The 22373-nt window shown below is 49.7% G+C and overlaps 1 protein-coding gene across 3 annotated transcripts in view; it reads left to right on the plus strand.

The window, feature by feature from the left end:
• Positions 1–22373, plus strand: part of Kazn (kazrin, periplakin interacting protein) — a 1033047-nt gene that overhangs the window by 622722 nt on the left and 387952 nt on the right. For all 3 annotated transcript variants that reach the window (XM_052715218.1, XM_052715217.1, XM_052715220.1), the window contains exon 3: positions 16610–16865. In XM_052715218.1, coding sequence (XP_052571178.1) covers positions 16610–16865 — 256 coding nt within the window. The remainder of the gene's footprint in view (positions 1–16609; positions 16866–22373) is intronic.

Raw genomic sequence — 22373 nt, forward strand, 5'->3', positions numbered from 1 at the left:
CTCCATATCTATAGTGTCCACAGGGATGTGTTCCAGAATGCCACAGCTACCCAAATCCCAGTCCTATCTATAAAATGGTGTGAACTTGCATATAAATGAAACTATCTTTCTGTATTTTTTAAAGTCATCTCTAGACCATCCACAATGCCTAGTAGAGTCTAAATGCTATGTAAATAAATATGTGTATTGTCTGGAGAGTTCTGGATTGCTTTTCTTGGACATTTCCAAACCACAACCAGTTGAATTTGCAGATGCAGAAGCTTTGGAAATAGATGTGTCAGATGCAAAGGGCTGACTATTCAGTCGGCACCACAAGCCTTCATCCACATGCTGTTTCATAATACCTTAGTGGATTTCTGCGGTGTATCAGCCATAGACTCTCAGTAGCTTACAACAGCATTTATTCTTCAGGTTTGCAGATCTGCCTGCTAGTAAGGCGTGGTGTCAGCTTGACTGGCTTTTGTTCCAAGCTGTAGGCCTGCCTCACAGTTCACCACTAAGTCTTTGTGGGCCATAGCATTTCCCTGATGCATACTTGTTGCTTGGAAGATCACAGAACCCAGAGTCCAGTCAGAGAGGTGTGAAGGTGTTCAAGGCCTATCGTTGTTGAAAATCAACTTAACAGGTCAAAGCAAGCTATAAAGCCATGGCACAGAATATCAGCAGGTTAGGGACATGTACCAAACTGACTTCAGGAAGAAGTGACAAAGTCACAGGGCAAGAGGGACAATTAGCCTGAGGACTAGACCTGGGAGCAATGACCCAACTACTTACAAAGAGGCAAAGGGAGTGAGGAGGAAACCCTAAACGATTCCCCAGGCAGCACAGTGCACATCCCAGCCTCTAAAGACACGCGTGTCAGAGAAGGTATCCTGTTGCCACGGACGCGGGGGAAACCAGGTTTCTGCTGCTCAGTTGCCTCGGAGCCCGCTGGACCTCAGCACCTTCTCTGAACTGCACACATCTCACGGCACTGGCTGTGTGGGCAGAGGAACCAGATCTTTCCAGGAGAGGAAGGTCAACTTAGAATAGGCCCAGCTGTTCCCTGGAGGGACTGACGGAAGAGGGGAGGGGCTGTGGCAAAGGGGCTTTGTTTCTTTGTTTTTTAAGTTGTTGAGACAACTAAAGAAGAATTTTTTAAAGGTTTGGTTATTCATTTCTGGGAGAGCCCATTGCCAAGTTTGCAATCATTTTTTTTTTTTTGTGGAAAATGAGTGTGAGATCAAAGGGAGGCTTCTGAGCGGAGCAAGCACCTCGGACACGTTTGGACGCTTTTCACAAGGCAAGGACCAGAACCAGAGCTGGCTGGGGATTTTCATGTGCCCTCCACACAGATAGACAGATCAAATGGCACAGCTTAATGCACTCAGCTAATATTTGCCAAATATCCCCCGAGGCCATATAAACACACAAACATATTATCCTAATAGTAAGAGAAGAAGTGTTGCCTTTCCATGTGTAGATCATGGAGACTGGTCGGTCCTCTCCCGGGTCTCAGTCACTTCATTTAAAGTAGGGGTGTTTGGCAAAAGTGAAACTACTTTGAGATCTCTTTCCAATCAATCTCTCTCCCTTTCTCCCCTTCTTTGTCTCTCTCTCCCTCCCCCTCTCTCCTTTTCCCTTTCACCCCCCTTCCTTCCCTCCCTCTCCCCCTGCCCCTCCCCCTCTCCCTCTCCCTCTCTCACCCTCACTCCTTCCCTTCCCCTCTCCCCACTTCCCCCCTCTTTCTCATTTTCTTGTGTAGCCCAGACTGGCTTTGAACTCCCTACATATCCAAGGAAAACTACTAGCCTCTAATCCTTCTGTGTCACCTCCTGAGGGCTAGGATTATAAATATATAAAGCCACACTAGTTTCAACACACTGGCAATCGAACCCAGGGCATCCTGTATGCCAAGGCAAGCGCTCTGAACTGCATTCCTAACCCCAGACCTAGAATTCTAATGGCGACAGCAGGCAAAGTTCTTGCTTAGTTGACAAGCGCTGAAACCAAGAACCCATGTCTTAAAAAACATGCTGGATGTGGTCACACAGGCTTATGGCCCAGTGCTGGGGAGGTGGGGATAGGCAGGTCCATGGGGCTTGCTGGCCAGTCAGTCTAGCCCACTCAGGCCAATGAGTGACCCCATCTCAAAACCAAGGTGGGCAGTTCCTGATGAATGACAACTGGGGTCACACACTTGCTTATAAACCATAAACGCATCATCTTAATAGTATTGCCTCCCCCTTCTTCATCTTTCTATTTATTTATTTTTCTTTTTTTCCCATGTCTCTCTCCCATAATAGGAAAGGACAGTGAGGTCAACCTTTGACACCCCCACCACCACACACATATACTTACACATGCACATACACACAAGTATACCTGTGCTCTCTTGCGCTCTCTCTCTCTCTCTCTCTCTCTCTCTCTCTCTCTCACACACACACACACACACACACACACACACACACACACACACACACACACACACAACATACACACACACACTTTTTTTTTAAAAAAGGCAACTTGGGCCGGGGAGATGGCACAGTAAATAAAGAGCTTGCTACAAAAGTGGAAGACCACAGTTTGGATCCCCCAGCACCCACAACGCTGGGACGTTGTCTCTAATCATAGCACTTGGGGAGCAGAGACAGGTGACCCCCCAGAGCTAGCTGGCTAGCTAGAGTAGCCGAGTCAGCAAAATCTGTGTTCAAGTGGGAGACCCTGCCTCAACATGTAAGGTAGAGGGTGACCAAGGAGAACATTCACCATCAACCTCTGGCCTTGTGGACATGAACACAGTGAAAACTCCAAGATGGAAATTTAGTGAGAGATGTAAATTATTCACTGTCCTGTCCAGAGATCTGTGAGTATCTGTTCTTTGAATTAAAACAACAGTAATAAGTATATCTTAAAACTAGAACTTGGAGCCAGGGATGGTGATGCAGGCCTGTAATTCCAGCATGGAGAAGGCTGGAGCAGGAGGATGACCATGAGTGTGAAGTCAACCTGGACTACATAGAGAGATCCTGCCCCCCCCCCCCACATACACACACACACACACACACAAACAGGCAACAACACTATAACCTAATTCGCCATGGCTTCCTCTGAGCTGGGAAGGCGGCAATCCAGCTGGCAGGTGGCATGACTTACTTCTTCCTGCCCTCAAACAGGGAAATTCTCTATTCTCAAGGTTAAAAACACCCCATTGCTTTATCTTGTGGGGCAATTAATGCATTGTTTAATCTTTAAAAAAAATTCATACGTGTACACAACGTATTTTGGACAAGTTCACCATCTCTATTACTTCCTCTATACCCTTCCCTCTCCTGCTGAACCCCTTTGAGTTCAGCATCACTCTCTTCTCAGAACAATACCCCAGGGCTGGCTGAGCCCCAGGACTGACACATCTTTGGGGAGATATTTACATTCACCTTTGAGTTTGATACCTCCTAACAGATGACTGGATGAGTGCCCACATCCATCTTTCTTTTCTTCCCCAAAGCTGACTAAAGGGCTCAGGCTCTCCATCCTGCCTCCAAAGTTATTAGATCCCCTAGGGCTGTGAAGTGGCTTTGCAGGTCTCCCTTAGGGCTGCTGAAAGGGATGTAGCTCCTTTACAGATAGTTTCTTTGTTTTAAATCATCATCATCATCATCATCATTATTATTTTATTATTATTGGTGGTGGTGGTGGTGGTGGTGGTGGCAGTGGCAATGGCTGTGGTGGTGGTGGTGGTGATGGGTGGTGGTGGTGGTGGTGGTGGCAGTATGTGTGTGTGTCTGTGTGTGGGGCGGGGGGGTGACATGTGGCGGTCAGAGGACAACTTTCAGGAGTCAGTTCTCTCCTTCTACTCTGGATTGTAGAAATGAAGCCCAGGTCCCCAAACTTCCATATCAAGCATTTGTAGCCCAGGCAGCCACCTCACTGGCCTCAGTTCCATCTCTTAGAGATAGGAGGACTGTTTTGGAGCCAGGACAGAGCATCCTGTCACCTGTCACTCCAGTGACCTCAGAGGCCAGGCATGGAACAGGGCTGGAGCCGGTGACTCAGAATCAGAGTGCAGAGGCTTCACGGTGAAGAGAAATAAGGATTCATTTACCCAGCACAGCCTGTCTCCTTTACAAGCAAAGCTCCTGTGTATTTGTTTCTCAAAATAAAAATATCAGTAGTTAGCTGCAACAGAGCAGGGGGGTTCACAACACCTTCTGGCTTCCAGGATGGGAGGATGCAGCATAGCCCACATTGCTCTGAACAATACAAGCTCCTCTTGACAGCACACATGCTTATTAATGTGGGCTTGGGATGCCAAGGATTGCCTTATAAATTGTTTTACATGTCCCTGGCATAAAATAAGGCAGACGATAAAGAGACAATTGCTTAATACAACTTTCCCATCAAGTAGACTGCTACATAAAATGGCTTCCTTTTAATTTCATGTCTTAACTGGACAGCTGGCTAGGAGTGCACAGGGTGGTGGCTGCAGGGGAATTCTTTTGTGGATGCTGGTTTGAACAATCTATACTATTTGGCTAATAAATGCTTTTCTCGGGTCATTTCCTTACAGGTAGATTTGAATATTGGTTTAAAAGAAAGATTGGGGCTGGAGAGAGGACCCAGTGGGAGAGAAAGCTCACTGTGCAAGCATGGGTTCAATTCCTGAGTTCAATTCCCAAGCAGCCACAAAAAAAAGCTGGGCACGGCTACACATGCCTGTAATCCTAGCACTGAAGAGAGGGGTGTGGAGACAGGAGAATGGCTGGGACTTGTTGTCCGAAAGCATTGCTAAGAAACAGCAAGCTTCGGTTTAGTAAAAACCCTATCCCTGGGGAATAAGGCCAAGTGATAGAGCAGGACCCTCAATGGCCTCTGTACACACAAGCGCATATACCTCGTGATAAATACATGCACACAGAGAGCATAATGATAAATTTTTAGAGGAAAGATCTGGGCAAGATTCCTACCAATATTCCTACTTTAGATTCCTCAGAAGAGATGGTATGTCATCCCTAGGTCCCAGCCTCCTATCAATGGGTCATTGAGTAATGTTAAAGTCTGAATTCTTATCATTGGCTGGTGCCTCTTATATTGTCTCTGCTGTGGCCTTAAATGACAGTCATAGTCACTGCATGGCCAATGTGTAGGAGGATGTACTTCTCTTGGGGAAGGTAGTCTGGGAGCATAAGGTATGGGGGGTGGGGGGAAAAGCAGTGTACTGGGCCGGCAGGATGGTTCAGCAGGTAAGGGTGCTTGCCACCCAGCCTGATGACCTGAGTTCAATCCCCAGAGTCCACAAGGTGGAACAAAAGAATCATCTCCTGCTAGTTGTCTTCTGATTTCTACATGCTTGACATCACATGCGTGAACACACATGTACATACCAATTATTGTTTGTTTCATGTGTGTAGACAAAACAAATAAATGTAAAAAAAAACATTTCAAAAAGCAGTGAACTCAGGGAAATGGAAGCTGACAAAAGGTGTGCAAGTGATGGGGACGTCAGCAAAACTGAGCAGAGGGCTTTTCCCAGTCCAGATGATGCCAGCTAAAGAAACAAGAGAAAAAGACGTCACAAGAATGCCCCCTTTTAAAGGGGCGTGTGATAATATGCCCCTTACCAAATCCAATCCTCCCCCCTTTTGTTGAGACAGGGTCTCACTATGTAGCCCTAGCTGGTCTGAAACTTGCTATCTAGACAGGTTGGCCTCGAACTCACAGAGATCTGCTTGCTGGGACTAAAAGGGTCACTAAACCCAGGCCAATTACTTATATTTTTAAATGCCTGCAACATCCTTAAAGCACAAAATACGACTTTTCCTTAGTAGGAGATCACAGGAAAACTAGCATTATCTGTAAGGTCGAATTTTAAATTGTGTGTGTGAGTGTGTGTGTGTGTGTGTGTGTGTGTGTGTGTGTGTGTGTGTGTGTGTGTTTGTGTGTGTGAGTGTGTGCGTGTGTTTGTGTGTGTGAGTGTGTGCATATGCAATGTCACTGGTCCTAAAGTACCATTTTTTTTTTTAAGCTAAAAGAACCAATTTACCAAATGGGTCCCCAGGGCTAAAATAATTAATATCCTCCTCACCCAGAACAGCCCCCTCCTCCCTTGCCTTTGAAGCAACTCAGGACCTTGGGCAGAGGTGAAGGGCATTAGGTTAGGAGGGACACAGATGGTCTTAGTGTAGCCACGTGTTCAAGGGGAAATAGAGAAAGGGAGACGAGGTGGGGCTCTAGAACTGGGCATGTCCACGGGGATTAGATAACTCACCGAGTGCCACAGAGCTAGTAAGCACAAGGTTGGGTCTTGTGGGACTCTATCCCTTATCAAATCCAATCCCTACCCCAACCCCAACCCCACCCTTTTTTGAGACAGGGTCTCACTATGTAGCTCTGACTGACCTGGAACTTGCTATGTTTACTAGACTGGTCTCACAGAGACCCGGGTTTGACTAACTCACTCGAGAGCCGAGGAACAGAAGCAGTGCCCTCCCTGGAGGTGAAGGGAACACACTGAGGAGTCAGCACCATCCTGCCTGGGAGCTGGCAAGTAAAATCTTCACTAAGACGCGAAAGTAGGGTTGATGCAGCACATGCGTAGGGGCTGGGGGTGTAGCTCAGTTTGCAGAGTGCTCATCTATCAGGCACAAGACCCTGGCTTCAGTCCCCAGCATCACATGACAGTGAACGTCTGTCATCCCAGCACTTGGGAGATGGAAGTTCAAGGTCATCCTCGGTTATATAGGGAGTTAAAGGCCAACCTGGAATACATGAGACACTGTCAAAAAAGAAAAGGAAAAGAAAAGAAAAAAGGACAACACAATAGAGTGTGAGAGTAGCTGGGAGACTCGGCCCTAACCTTTGTGCCTTTGTCAGAAGAGCTTCTCGGAGATGCCGGAAAACAAAATGGTGTCTGCTACATTGAAATAGCCCGGGTGGAAAGAGATGCCTGTGGGTTGGGCCAGTTCTTCAGTGGTTCTCTGTGGGTAAAAATGTTTACCTCAGAGTCTCATATTTTGCTTATTTGTTGCTTTTTATTCATGGTCATCCCAGATGCCGCGACAGAGCCATCATCTGTCAATAGCTCCTCAGCTAGGAGTGGGGACCTTGTGACACTCTGCCTGCTCCATGCTCGAGTGCTGACTGGGTTGATCCTGTGAGGGTCTTTGCAGGAAGTCACAGCTGCTGTGGATTTGTGAGTTTCTGAGTGTCCTCCAGTCTTCTTTAACTTCTGGCTCTTACGATCTCTCTATCCCCTCTCCCCAGATGGTCCCTGAGCCTTGGGATGAGGAGGGGGATATTGATGTCACACTGTGGCTTAGTACTCCACAGACACTTACTCTCCATACTTTGACCAGTTGGCAGCATGTGGCTTTTGAATGTCTTTTTGTCAATGAATCTGCAGAACGGACGGGGTTGGCTACACACATACACAAAAGGGGCACACCTGGTCACTTTCCCAAGCTCCAGATGAGCCATTGCTTAGGAGGCTACCTCATGCTTCATACTTATGACTCTGTATTATGTCCATGCAGACATAAACATATGTATATCAGTGGATATGGTCATCCCCCATGCACCTGCCTTCCCATCTCACAGCCACAGGCTCTGTCCTAAAGCTTGACAATCCTCTTCCGTTGGGTTCCTCCAGTTTCTTTGTTTCCTCACAGTGGTTGTGAGGGCGATCAAGGATGGGGTCCTGCTGTCTGCTCTCTCTTCTGTCTCTGTCCCAGTGAGTCTTCTCACCCACAGTTGATCCGCTGGCTGTTTCTGCCTTGCCCTTTTCCCCAGAGTGAACGCTAAAACCCACTCAGCCAAAGTAAACCATGTAAATGTACAAGAGATACATCTCCGAGATTGGCCGGGATTCACATGTGACAATTTGAATAAACACAGCATCCGTCTGCAGAGGGGAGGGGAATTCCCTAAGGACTCTGGCAGAGGGGGAATGGGGAGACGTGAGTCAGACAACGAGGAGGAGAGGCGACCCTTAAAACCCCTCCTGAGGCTGGCAAGCTTCTGACATTCACACATTTCACACTGCACCTGGCACTTTGTGAACCCCTGCCCTGAGTATCCAAAGTGAGTTCCAACTTGATCATGCATTGGATTCTCCCATGCAGCTTGCTGCAGATGTGGATTCTGGGCTCTGCTCAGGGACGCTGGCAGGTCAGGAATATGTCCTAATGTCTTTTTATTTTACTGTGTATATGTGTGTGTGTGTGTGTGTGTGTGTGTGTGTGTGTGTGTGTGTGTGTGTATGTGTGTGTGTGTAAACCAGAAGTCAACCTTGGTTGTTGTACCTCAAGTGCTATCCATCCTTGATTTTTACTAGCCTGAAACTAGCCAAGTAGCCTAGATTGATTAACCATGGGGCCCCAGAGATCTGCCTGCCTCTGCCTCATCAGCTCTCAGATTATAAATACACACTACTATGTCTGGCTTTTGTGTGTGTGTGGGGGGGGGGGGGGGGGGCTGAGGATCCAAACTCAGGTCCACACACTTGTAAGGCAAGCACCATTCTGACCGAGCCACCTCCCAGCCCCCGGGCTTCTTGTTCTAGTGAACATCTTCTGAAGATTGCAGTTTGGGGAGGGCTTCATCCTCATTTTGAGAAACACTAGGAGCAGCCTGAAGTTTAGAGAGGTGTATCACTGAGCCTGGCAAGGGACACTGTTTGGGAGGAGTGGCCTTTGACTTCTTAAGGCAGTGGCTGGGCCACCTTCTCAGATGTTCCCCATCCTGTGGTAGCCATGTGCCAAGAAGTAACCGAGGTTTCATGGTCACTGACTCCAGAGCCAAGTGGTCTACCATATGCTGATTCCTCCTTCATACTCTCCCTCCCACCTGTCCTGCACAGGGATCCCCACAAACCCTTGGCTCGTCTCTCAGCTTGCAGGGGATGTGCATGAATGCCACCCCCAGCTTCCCAGTCAGACAGAAAATGAGTCCCATGTTGAGTCAGAGAGAAAACTGGGCCGCATGTGGGTGTAGCAGAGTGCAGGCCCCCAGTTCACCCGCTCAATAAAGACACGTAGAAGGGCGTGTAGGCGGGGTACGAGCCTCAGGAAAACCTTCCAGGAAGCCCTCAGAGGCTTGAGCATCAGACGCACAATCCAGTCCCCTCCTCGCTCAGCAAGAGTATAGCAAGAATCAAATGAGAGAGCGGGGAATAGCCTTAGTGGAAGTAAGATGTGCCTGGGTTTCCTAGGGACAGCTGAATATTCGGAGGGTTTTAAGGAGGGAAACGAGACTATTTGTGGATATGGAGGTGTGAGGACAAGGGACATGAATTTGCTTCACTGTCCACAAACTCTTTGGAGAAGCGTAGATGATGATCCAGGAGGAGAGGCCCCCCTCCCCTGCCCCACCACTTGAGGCCGACACTCCCGCTGGGTGGGTGTATATGGTGGGAGAGGGGGAATTTTATACAGGGGATTCTGTTGCAATATAAATACTCAAATTGTGTCACTAAAGAGATATTTATTCTGGGAATACCAACATAAAACAAAAGAAACAGGGCTGCCTGGGGCCTCAGGCAGAGAAACAAAAAGACCTCCACTCAAGTGAGCTACACTGATGGTGACTTACCCCTCAATCCATCCAAGATTGCCCTCAATCCATCCAGCTTCTCGTCTCTCCACTCCTCCAAGAGTACAGTAGCTCAAGTTATCAAGTAATAAACAGAGCAATCACCTGTGGTGGTCTATGCCAGGAAGTGTCAAAGTGGAATGTTAAATCTGAGAGGTGACAAGGACTTAGGGACTGAGAGTCAGGGGAGAATATTCTAGGCAAAAGAAAAGCAAGGAGAGAGGAAGACTGCAAGGTGGGAAGGATTGAGAGCTGCAGTATAAGGGGCCAGTGGCCTGACTGTGCTAGGTTGTGGCCTCACCGGTAATTTAGAACAGGCCCCTTGATACCGTATGAAGATGGATCACTCTCCAGATCATGGTGATAACTGCCCCTGGCTCCTTCCTCAGCATCCTGACCGCTGTTTCTGCATCTAGCCTCCATTTGTCTGCAGACAAGGAGGAAGCCAAAGGACATGAGGCTTGTTGCCTTCTGCTACCAAGCAGCATCATTACACCGTGGAGGAGGGCAGCCACATAGGTGGGGATCCAGGGCATTATTCATATCTTTCCCTTTAGAGGGTCTAGTTTGGAGTTAGGTGACAAGGCCCGTCTGTAAAAGGGTGCAGGCAGATACGTTGTCTGCCATGAATGGGCACTGAGCCTTGATATCCTCTCTCTCTCTCTCTCTCTCTCTCTCTCTCTCTCTCTCTCTCTCTCTCTCTCTCTCTGTCTCTCTCTGTCTCTCTCTGTCTCTCTCTCTCTCTCTCTCTCTCTCTCTCTCTCTCTCTCTCTCTGTCTCTGTCTCTCTCTGTCTCTCTCTGTCTCTCTCTGTCTCTCTCTCTCTCTCTCTCTCTCTCTCTCTCTCTCTGTCTCTCTCTCTCTCTCTCTCTCCTCTTTTCATGGTATGCATGCCTGTGTGTGCATGTTTGCATGTGTACATACAGGTGCTCATGCACATGTGTATGGAGGCCCAAAGCTGATGCCAAGAACCACCCTCCATACCTCCTCCGCTTTATTCACTGAGGTGGGTCTCTCATTTAAACTCAGAACTCGTTGATGAGACTGCTCTCAGTCCCCAGCTTGCTCTGGGGATGCCCTGTCTTCTGATTCCTGAGGCCGGAGTTATAGGCAGGCTGGCACACTCACATGCCATGTGCAAGGATTCCGGGGACCCAAACCATGAACTCTGGTCCTCTTGCTTGCACAACAAGTACTTCCACAGCTTGGCCATCTCCCCAGCCCATGAGCATCGGTTCTCGCCAGGACTTTCCTGTCTCTGGGCTGCCATCGGAAGACACGGGCTTCTGAAACTTTTTGTTCCTTGAGGTCATCCAGGGAGGAGGAGTGTGCAAGGCTGGAATTCAGGAAGAAAAAGCAGACCTTTTCTTTTTTTCTTTTTTTTTCAATTTAAATTATTTTAATTAACATGTTTTCATTTATTTTACATACCAACCACAGCTTCCCCTCTCGCCTCTCGTGTTCCACACACACACACACACACACACACACACACACACACACACACACGCACACGCACACGCACACGCACACGCACACGCACACGCACACACTCCCATCTACCAACTCCCATCCACTCTTCCTCCTTCTCCTTTCAGAAAGGGACAGGCCTCCCAGGGGCTTGAACAAAGCAGGGCACTCAAGTTGAGGTAGGACCCAGCTCCTCCCCCACCCCCCATCCAGGCTAGGCGAGGTAAACCAGTTTGGGGAACAGGTTCCCAAAAGCCAGCTAAGTGCCAAGGACAGGTCCTGATCTCACATCTAGGAGCCTTACAAACAGACCAAGCTACACAACTGTCACACACATGCAGATGGCCTACGTTGGTCCCATGCAGGCTCCCCAACTGTTGGTCCAGGGTTCATGTGCTCCCCTGAGCTCAGGTCAGCTGTCTCTGTGGTTTCCCCCTGTCATGACCTTGACCCGCCTGGCTCATACAATCCCTCCTCCCTTTCTTCAGCAGGACTCCCAGAGCTTGGCCCAGTGCTTTGCTGTGGATCTCGGCATCTACTTCCATCAGTTACTGGATAAAGGCTCTCTGATGACAAATAGAGTAGTCACCAATCTGATTACAGTAGATGGCCAATTTAGGCACAATCTCCAATACTGCTAGGAGTCTTAGCAAGGGTCATCCTTGTGGATTCCTGGGAGTTGGCCTAGCACCAGGTTTCTCCCCAACCCTGCAATGGTCCCCCCTGTGGAGATGTTTTTCTCTTTCATTGCTCTCCCTCTCTGTCCTGCCCCCAACTGGCCTGCTCCCTCAAGTTTTCACCCCCCCATCCCCCACCCCACCCCCATGCCCCTCAACCAAAAGAATGGATAAAGAAAATGTGGTACATTTACACAATGGAGTATTGCTGAGCTGTAAAAAAATAATGACCTCATGAAATTTGCAGGCACCCAGTCCCAGAAAGACAAACATGGTATGTACTTACTCATAAGTGGATATTAGGAGTAAAGTATGGGATAACCAATCTCCAATCTCCAATCCACAGCCCCAGAGAGACTAGATAACAAGGGGGGCCCAAAGAGGGATGTAGCACAAATCTCAACAGGTCTTATTAATAAAATCAAACCTTAAGCCAGGTATTGGGGTGAACGCTGGAAGATCAGAGAAGCAGAACAAGCCACAGCTTCCTCACCTCACCAATTCCTCAGCTGATCCTGTTTCCTCAGACTGGAAGCCTCTGTGTCCTCATATCCGAATGGATCTCAGCTAAACTGCTGCTAAAAGCCTAAAAGCTTAACCAGCTCTAGTTCCTGGTCCTCACGCCTTATATACCTTTCTGCTTTCTGCCATCACTTCCTGGGATTAAAGGCGTGAGTCCCCATGCCTGGCTGTTTCCAGTATGGCTTTGAACTCACAGAGATCCTCTGGAAGGCTAGGATTAAAGGTGTGAGTGCCACCATTTTCTGGCCTCTATGTCTGTCTAGTGGCTGTTCTGTTCTCTGACCCCAGATAAATTTATTAGGGTGCACGATATATTGGGGAACACAATATCACCACAGAGGGATGAATGGATTTCCCTGGGAAGGGGAAATAGAAGAGATCTCCTGGGTAAAAGTAGACCTTTTGGGTTGAGATCAGGTGCATCCTGATGCTTTTGTGTGCAAGTGTGGCCCAGCCGAGAAAAGCCCCTTTTATCGTGTTGATAAAAACAAATTAAACACAGATCTGTAATTCTTTAAAAACACTGGAAGCATCCCCCTATGTTTCTAAATCAAGGTCTATGAACCCACAGAGAAAGCAATCCGAAAAGACTCCAGAGGGCTTCAGAGACAGCTCAGTCAGCAAGGCGCTTGCCTTGCAAGCATGAGGACCTGGATTCTAAACCCCCAACACACACATAAAATGCCGGACAGGCCTATAATCCCAGCACTGGGGGCCAGAGACAGGCAGATTCCTGAGGCTCACTGGCCAGCCAGTCTTACCAAACCTGTAAGCTCCAGCTTCAGTGAGAAATTCTGTCTCCAAAAAAGTAGATGGAGAGTGAGAGAGGAAGACATGGATATTGACCTCCACATACATGTGCACTCAGGTGGGTGTGTAAACATGTCCATGCACACATAACACACACACACACACACACACACACACACACACACACACACACACACACGCATAAAAGACAGAAAAAGAGAAATTTGAAAAGTATGTCCTTGCTTCTCTCTTCTCTCTCTCCCTAGATGTTTGTTTTGTTCTGATTTGATGTGAAGATGCCAGTGTGGGGGACAGTCTCTCCATGGAGGGAGGATGAGTAACACTTGCTCAGTTTGTTTACTGCACAAACACGCTCAGACACAGTGGAGGATGCAGCACATGTGAGGGCCTAGGTGTCAAGAACAGGAAGAGAAACAGTGAAAGACCCAGCCACCTTGGTCCCCTGTCCGCAGCTTCACAGTGAAGCTGGAGGAGCATGCAAGTAGACACATCCCTGCCCTTCTGGTGAGTGTCATAAAGGGTGTGAACACACACACACACACACACACACACACACACACACACACACACACCCCACATCTGCCTACGGCCTCTCTTGTTTCCTGGTTGAGTTTACTCCTGGGGCACCCCCACCCCCACCATCCATGCCTTTCATGCTATGCCCTCAGAAGGCATTCATACAAGATGATATCCACCGCTCTATTGCAAGCAACTTGATGACATTTGATCTGTTTACAGCACTGTGCAGACACAGCCACTGTCTAGTCCTGAGACACCTTCACCACCCCAGCAGACCCTACGAAACGCCTAAAGTCACACAGTAAGCAGTTCCTCCTCAGGCTCTGCCCTCTCAGCACCTGTCTGTCCCCCTAGAGCCACCTCTCCTGCATTCACATACGAACGGTCACCCACTGTGTGACCTTTCGTGTCTGGCACCGTGTTCTGGGGTTTCATGGTTGCAAGGAATGTCATGTCTGCCCTTCGCTCCTTACCATGGCTGAATAATATTCCACCACGTGGATCGCTAACACCGTGTCTTCATCGGTCGGGCAGCTGAGTTCTTCCCACCTTCTGACTGTGGCAGCACAGTGCTACAGTGAACACTACACCATTCCTGCCATTCCTGGAGTTTTTCTTTAGCTATCTAGGTTGTTTAGAATGGATATGCTGAGTTCCGTAGTAATTCCATGTTTAACCTTTCTCTTTCTTCACTTCATTAATTTGTTTGTTCGCTTACTTGCTTATTTGGAGGCAGTGTCTTACTATGTCTCTCTGGCTGGCTGGCCTGGAACTCCCTGTATGGAACAGAATGGCCTCAAACAGAGAGACCCCCCCTGCCTCTGCTTCCTGAGTGCTGGGGTTAAAGGGCATTGCACCACCTTTAAGGTTTGAAAGTACAGCCAATCAGGATTCCCCAGCGACATCATCCTTTAATAACGCCACAAAGCCTTGTGGGTAGATGCCTCCTAGTAGATGTGGGTACATGCCTTCCCAAAGGCCTTCCAAGAACTGGACCTAGAGGTTAAACACATCCAGCCTTTCTGAAGGCCTCTGCTGACCTACTTGGTCAAAGCTGAGCTAAGAATACTAAGGTCAGAGACATGAACCCCACACCGAGCAAAGTGAATAGACTGTGCCCTGGACCCTACACTCTGCCACCCAGGAATGTCCTCTCCTCTTGCAAAAGCTTGTCCACGGGGAGAGAGGCAGGACAACTGTATACTTTTATGGGTCTGCATAAAAGAAGCCAATGAGGCTGTAACTCAGTCGGTGGAGTGTGTCTCTAGCATGCCCCACACCCTGAGTCTGATCCCAACACAGAATAAACTAGGTGTGATGTGGCATGCCTGTTAAGCTCAGCACTGGCCTGTAACATCAGCAATCCAGTAAGTAGAGACAGGAGGATCAAAAGTTCAAGGTCATTCTCCACTATATAGTGAGTTGGAGAGACCCTGTCCCCCCCCCCAAAAAAAAGGAGAAAAGAAAAAAGAAAAAAAGTTTACTGAAAGCACGTGGGATTAATTGGCATCAAAGAATTACTTACTCTCAACCTCTCACCATTTAGTTTCTGTGGACTTGATGGGTAATTGCAAACGCTGCCCAGAACCTCAGTTTCCTCCTAAAACAGGGCCAGTACTCTTTACCCTACAGAGTCAATCACACACAAATGCCTCATGCATGCATGTTCTGGTTGGTTCTCGTGGACTTCCAAGAAATGCTCTTGAACCTAGAGGGTGAGTATCTGTCTCATCTAGAGCCCCCCCCCCCCCCCCCCCCCCCCTTGGCTTCTGCAGTTCTCTCTCAGACCCTGTCCCCAGGTTGACTGGGCTGGAATGGTGGCACACTGTTGGCGGGGTTACACTTGGCTCTTTGAAAACCTCCTATTTGCATGGAATGAAGCTTGCTATGGTAACAAGGTCTGGTGGCTGGAATCCAGGGCCCCACTGAAAAATGCAAAGCCTGTGTGTGCTCTGGGAGAGAAAGGAGCCAGGAGGGGCTTATCCAAGCTAAGGTTACCTCGATTCTTCTCAGAAGGAGGAGTAGGTAAACCGAGGCAGCCGGGTTCAACATTCCTACTTAGGAAGGAGGAGAGAGCAAGGAAAGCCCGGCCACACCTCCCAACCCTCCTCTGGTCTCAGCTCCCTACTCCCACTAATGTTCGGGCCAGCCAAGCAGCTTAGGACCAGGTACAAGCTAGTCCTCCATCCAGGGGGTGCACATACTCGCTTTCCGGGCTGCAGGCAGGCCCAGCACCACTGGCCAGGCTGGGGAAGGACAGCGCAGGTCAGGCACTGAGGTGGGGGTGGAAGGTGGCAGACTCACTGTCCACTAGCTCTCCTCCCCGCTGGGCATTTCATCCCTGTAACTGGCAAAGCAAGAACTCCACTCTTGAGCTCACTCCAGCAGCCCCCTCCCTCGGCCCTCCATCCCACGCTCCCCTCCAAGGGGCCCCCTATGCAAGCACCCTTCTCTGCTAAGCATACACCGCCTCCTCCGCGGCGACCCCAGCCCAGAGCGGGGCAGTAGTTGGCCGGGGCGGGGCTGCCCACCGCCGCAGGGAGGGGACAGTGGGACAACCGGGGCCCCGGACGCACCCCTAACCCTTCGCTTGGGGGTGCCACCTCCGACCTCACACGGGTGCCGCCCTCTTCTCCCACTCTCCGGGGATGTGTCCAGGAGATGGGGGGCTCACGAAGCCAAGGAGGTCCCTAAGGTCCCCGGCAGGGCCCCCTCCCGAGCAAGCCGCGAATGGTAGGCTCCACTCAGAGAGCGCCTGGCCCGGGCGGCGCACGGTGTCCTCTGCTCTCAGCTCGCCCGCCCGCCCGCCGGGGTCTCGCCGTTCGCGGCTGCTCCTCCTCCTCCCTTCCTCCTCCTCTTTCTCCTCCTCCTCCCCCCGCCGCCTCGCCACCGCCGCGGCTCGGGCTGGAGGCGCCGCTGTCATTCCTGCGCCGGAGGAGCCGGCGCTTGCCGGTGCCCGGGGGTCGGGGCGCGGGGGAACCCGGGCCGCTAGGGTGACCCAACAGGTAGAGCCCGGGCCACGGCCGGTCACGCGCCCCCCGCGCACATCATGCAGCTCTTTGTCACCTCTCTCGCCCCCAGGCCAAAATCCTGAGCATGATGGAAGACAATAAGCAGCTCGCGCTCCGCATCGATGGGGCGGTCCAGTCGGCCAGCCAGGAGGTGACCAACCTGAGAGCCGAGCTCACGGCCACCAACCGGAGACTGGCGGAATTGAGCGGCGGAGGCGGCGGCCCCGGCTCGGGCCCGGGAGCTGCGACCAGCGCCTCGGCAGCAACGGTGACGGTGGCTGACTCGGCGGTGGCGACCATGGAGAACCATCAGCACAGCGCTCAAGGTAGGAAGCGCCCGGCGCCCGGGGCGGGGACCCAGAGCGCGCTAACCGGTCCCAGTGGTGGCCCGGCCCGCAGTAACCCCCATGCTCGCAGCGAGATAGCTTTGCATTGTGGCTCATAACCCTTTTCGCCTGGCCATGTCTACCCGCTGCTTCCCAGCTTGGGAGTTGCAACGCGGTTGTCATTAACGCCAACCCGGGTGCGGTGTGCACGGGGGTCACACGGTCACACTAGCCCCTGCCGGCTAGAGCTAGGCGCCGCTGGCCGGTCCTTTTCAGGAAGCAGTGGAAAGTGCCCTTTGGAGAGCACACAGACCCCAGCTCCGCCGCAAACTTTTCATGCCCTCGCCCCACAGTCCTCCCACCCCTCCAGTTCCAAAGGCCTCTGAAATGATTCCCCGGGGGAATCTTTGGGCTCTGCTGCCCTGGAGGAGTGGACTTGTATGCACTTTTCTCCACGGACGCCAATCCCCTTGACTAGGTTGCATCTGGAGTTTATTTTCTCCAGGCTTGAGATGGTGCAGGCAGTCCTGTGGATGCTTGAGTCTGCAGGGAGTTTTACATTTCCAGCAACTATACAGGGAAGAGCGCTTCCCAGGGGGAAATCACGGATCTCAAAGGTTGATTGATGGCTGTCTGGAGGAATGAAGGCTTGAATGGTGGGTTACTAGGAGCCCCTGTTTGAAGGACCCTCTGCAGTTTAGAGGAAGGGAGAAGAAAAGACAGCTGGCCAGTGCTGACATTGAGAGATGACACTTCTGAACCCCCAGCAAGGGGTAAAGGTGTGAAATAAGGTGGCCCTGCCATGCGTGCTGTTTTCTGAGAGTTGGAAAGCAGAAGCTGAAACCAGCTTTTCAGGATCTCCCCTCCTGCCCCCCCACCCTCGTCGCCCTTTAAGAAGCAATACCGCTGCTTATTCAAACCATTTGAATTGTAACCTAAATTGCTAAAATCCAAAGGGATGGAGCGAAGAAAAGAAAAAACAAGCAAACAAACAAAACCCTCCAGCCCAAGAGGACCACTGTATAAATATGTCACTTGGAGTGTAAGGTACCAATGCTCAATGGTTCAGAATGGTTTTCTGGTTCGGCTACCTCAACAGCTCCTCCTGAGTGTTGAGAGAGACTGTTTGTATGAGGATGCCTTCACTACTCACTCCATCGGTGTGTTTTGGCCTTACCTTCACAGGAAGGTACGCCTTTGCCCTGTGAGATTCGCAGCTTCAAAATCTGCAGTTTTGTGATTTCTAAGTCAGACCCTAACTTGGTACTTCCGGAGCCTGTTGGGCGTCTTTAGGGATCGTGGATGTAATTTGGCCATGAGGTAATGGTGAGAAGGTGGTGCGGCCCTGGTGTTTGCCACAGGGTTTTCAAGGTTGGCATCTGGCTGTTCTTGTCATCCATCCCTGGTTAGGTCATCGTGTGAGAAAGAACCGTAGGTGAGAGGAAAGCAGAGTGCAGGCTAATGCTTTGGTTTTGCAAGCGGCGACTGTTCTAACATTCCAGAACCAGCTAAGGGCTGGCGTTTGGCTGTGGAGCAAGAGTCCTAAGAAGGGACATGGAATGATACTGGGATAGTCCCACCAGCCACCCGTTCCTGGATGGGGAAAAGTTCAGTGGCTTTTCGTCTGAGTGCTGGTTGCTCTGTGGACTGGGCGTGCTAAGGAATCCAGAGTACCCTGCTGATGCACTTCACTTGCAAATCGAAAGACCTGGGCATCATGATGACTAAATGGTTGTGGAGGCACAGCAGGGGGTGTTTCCTTTTTCTTTTGTGTTTTGTTTTTTTCTGATAAGATGCACAAGGCTGCAGACATGGGAGTGGTTTGGGGATCACTCGGTATCTTTAAAAACACACACCACCAGTAGCTCCCCTGTGCCCATGGGAACCTTCGCACCTGCCTGGTGCCAGTGTCCATGGCAATGGGTAGGTAATAGGCAGGCAGAGGAGGAGGGTCTTGTTGTTTCTGATGGTCTTGTTGCTGATGGTTTTCAGAACCGGTACGATGGGCCCTTGGTGATTGTATAATCAGAAAGTGTGTTAATGATTTTTAACTGAACTCATCTGTGGCTAACATGTCCACTTAAGTTAGGATGACTTTACGTGGGTGAGGTGGGTGGAAGGAAAATGAGACTCCTGTATAAGACACTGGGCATTTACTTATCTACAGTAACAGCACTCAATCCTGGAATGTATGTGTGCACACACACACATATGTGTAATACATACATACATATATATATGTATATGTATATGTATATGTATATGTATATGTATATGTATATGTATATGTATATGTATATGTATATGTATATGTCATTTAGTCCTTGTGAGCTTTTGCACTCATTTGTTTTGTTTTTCTTGGGAACCCTGACACTGTTTTGCTAGAAGCCCTGAGCAGAGCTGGTCTGGTTGCCTCTTTTGCCACAGCTCCTGTTACGTTCCTAAAGGGGAGCCTTGAGTTGTTGCAAGCTAGTTTTCAAGTATGGCGGGTCACCTTCCCCCTGTCCTTCCTGACAAGGCACGAGGGTGGTGCAGGAAGCTGGGGACCCTGAAGGCTTTCTGTTCCTCCAGGTTAGAGTCGCTCACGTGTTTTCTTTTTACCTGCACTGGAGCCGCTCAGTGGGACCAGACCCTAAGGATACCTGATGCTGTTAAGTTGTCATTTCTCAAACTGAGGTTTTGAACGAAATGAGTATCTTTCAAAATGCAACTGTGTAAGTCACTTTTAGCTAAAGTGCATTATGTACACATTAAGAGCACGCTAATATGCCTTTGACAATATTGGCACAGATAATTACAGGAAAATGCCACCTTTTCCATCCTTACCCCCCTCCAAGAGACGGTCAGAACCGTTTTCAGTTTATAAAAAATTCTTTTTGGAAATGAATAGAGGAAGTGCATCACTCCGCTGTGGGTACTTTTGTTGCAGGCGAGACCACTGGGTTGATGCCTTGTGATAAAGCAAACCTGGGTTTTCCTAGAGGGTTAAGGCAGCGTGTCGTTTAAACAAAATATTAACTCACTTGGGTACCCTGTGTGAGCGGGCACGGTTGCTATGTAACAGGATCTAGAAAGTGAACTGCTGGAAATCTGGGCTCTCGGCACTTCGCAGGATCTGCTTTCGGAATTTCTGTTGAAAGAGCTCTTGGCAGAGGGCCCATCGCCTCTCTCCTGTTGCAAGTGAGTTGGATAATCCTAAGGAGGACTGTAGGCCAGCCTCACCAAGGGCATCCGTGCCGGGTGGCACATTTCACAGCCCCAGAGGCCACCTCTTAGGCTGATGGGGTCACAACTGCTTTTGACAGGTGGACAGAAAGAGGGCTTGGTTAAAAAAAAAAAAAGAAAGAAAAGAAAATACAGAGCTAAGCATTTGTTTCAATTCGTCTTGTTGTGGGAAGGGGGTTGTTTGAAGTACATTTCTAAACTGTTCTCCTAGCGGTACTAGCTCTGGGAAAGTGTATTTAAAATGCTTGCTGTTCTTTGAAGGCAAAATATAGCAGTTTGCTTCTCTGAGAATGTTTTATCTGATGAATGACTAATATTAGATTCAATTGGCTGCTTTGCTGTGCATAGAATAAAACAATTAAGAGCCATTACACCCAATTTAAATAGGTGTTAACTGTATAGAACATAAAATGCTTACACCCAGTAGGATGGATGCTCACGGTCTTGAGTTCATTGTTTATTTGCGGTGTGTGCACATGGGTGCCCGTGGATGCCAGGAGTCAGCACTGGATGTCTTCCCCAGTCCTTCTCCACTTATCTCTTGAGACAGGGTGGCTAACTGAACCTGGTGCTCACTGATTGGCTACACTGGCTTGGCCCATGAGCTCCAGGGACCCTCCTCTCTCTGCCTCCCCAGTGCTGGGATTACAGGCTCCTGCTGCTGAGCCTAGCTTTTGTCCATGGATGGTGAGGATCTGAACTCCAATGCTCATGCTTGTACAGGGAGAGCATTTCAGTGACTGAGCCCTGTCCTCAGCCCCCACTGGCAACTAGAGGTACAGAAAGTACCTTTCTTTGGTATTGGGGAGAAGGGGCAGTCCCTGTCTGCTGCAGTTGTTAAAATGGGAAGATGGGAAGGATCAGTCTCCATCTCTGTAAATGTTCATAACTACACACAGGTTGTATTTCCTTCTCCAGGCACTCCAACAGGCAGTTGCCTGGATCTCGGCATCTCCTCACTACAAAACACTGCAAATTCTTTGGCGAAGTTTGCATTACCTTAGGAGTGGTGTGTGTGAGGAATCCACAGAGACACTAGACATTGTTGTTCTGCAGAGTGACTTCTGTGCACTGGCATCCACTCCTCCGTTCATTCAGCTCTTGCTCTCTTTTTTCCAGGGGTTCTATCTGCTTCAAAAGAGGGGATTTCCTAATGGCAGACAGGGTGGAACCCAGGCATGTGGCAACATCTCTGAGGCCCCGCACGTTTTTTGTCTCTGCAGTGGGCTGAAGGGCTGTGTCTTTGCCTAACGTGGAAGGTGGGGCTTTACAGTTCCTCCTAAAAGTTGCTGCCTGGAGTCACCAAGAGATCGCTTACACAGGAGGCCAGCATGGTTGAAATTAGTTATTGATTGCCTATCATTTACTATCTTTCCTTTGTCTTTAAAGATGCCTTGGGAGGTTCCCTGGAGCCAAATTTCTGGTTCTGGTTCATTTCATATTGTGGTGTTTGTTTCCTGATTTTTTTTGTGACTTTCCAAAACTTCTTTGATGTCAAGCGGAAGTCTTAGCGGGTCTGGTTTTCACACGAGGCCTATCCGCATACATATCATCTCAGTGTGAGGTGACCAGTGTCTCCGCACCCTCTCCCTCACTCCTCAACCCCAATGGCACCTTTTAGGGATCCCATAGGGTTCTAATTTGTGACTTCCTGGCTGCCAGGGAGTGGGTGGCAGATGGACTTGGCAGGTGAGAATTGCTCACTGGAAGTCTGCCTGCCCATCCTGTAAGCCATGTGGAGGGAGCACATAAGGTCAAACTCAGGGTCTTGGACCCGCTTGCTGGTTATTTCATGTGTGTGTCTGGTATTCACTCCCATGTTATACAGCTAAGGCAGGAAGGGGCAATAGGAACGCCCCATCCTTTTCAGCCCTCTGCACCCATCGTATTGAAGACCTTACACGACAGCCTCTTAGGCTAACTCTGGTTAGCAGCCCAAGTCAGGGCGGGGGCAGGGGGCAGTTACTAATTGTGCTGGCTAATTTTGACTATCAACTTGGCACACCTGGGGAGAAGGAACCTCATTTGAGGAACTACCTCCATGGGATTGGTCTGTGCGCATGTCTGCGGAGGAGCATTTGCTTGATTGATAATTGACCTAGGAGGGCCCAGTGCACCATGGGTACTAATCCTGCACAGGCGGGTATAGACTGGGTAATAAAGGCAGTTGGACATGAGCCTGGAAGCAAGCCAGTTCGCAGCATTCTTCCCTGGTCTCTGCATCCGTTCCTGCCTCTAGGTCCCTCCCTTGATCTCCTGTCCTGGCTTCCCTCGATGGTGGAC

This window comes from Peromyscus californicus, unplaced genomic scaffold, assembly GCF_007827085.1.
Source record: "Peromyscus californicus insignis strain IS unplaced genomic scaffold, ASM782708v3 Scaffold_5__1_contigs__length_169319896, whole genome shotgun sequence".
NCBI classification, from domain to species: Eukaryota; Metazoa; Chordata; class Mammalia; order Rodentia; family Cricetidae; genus Peromyscus; species Peromyscus californicus.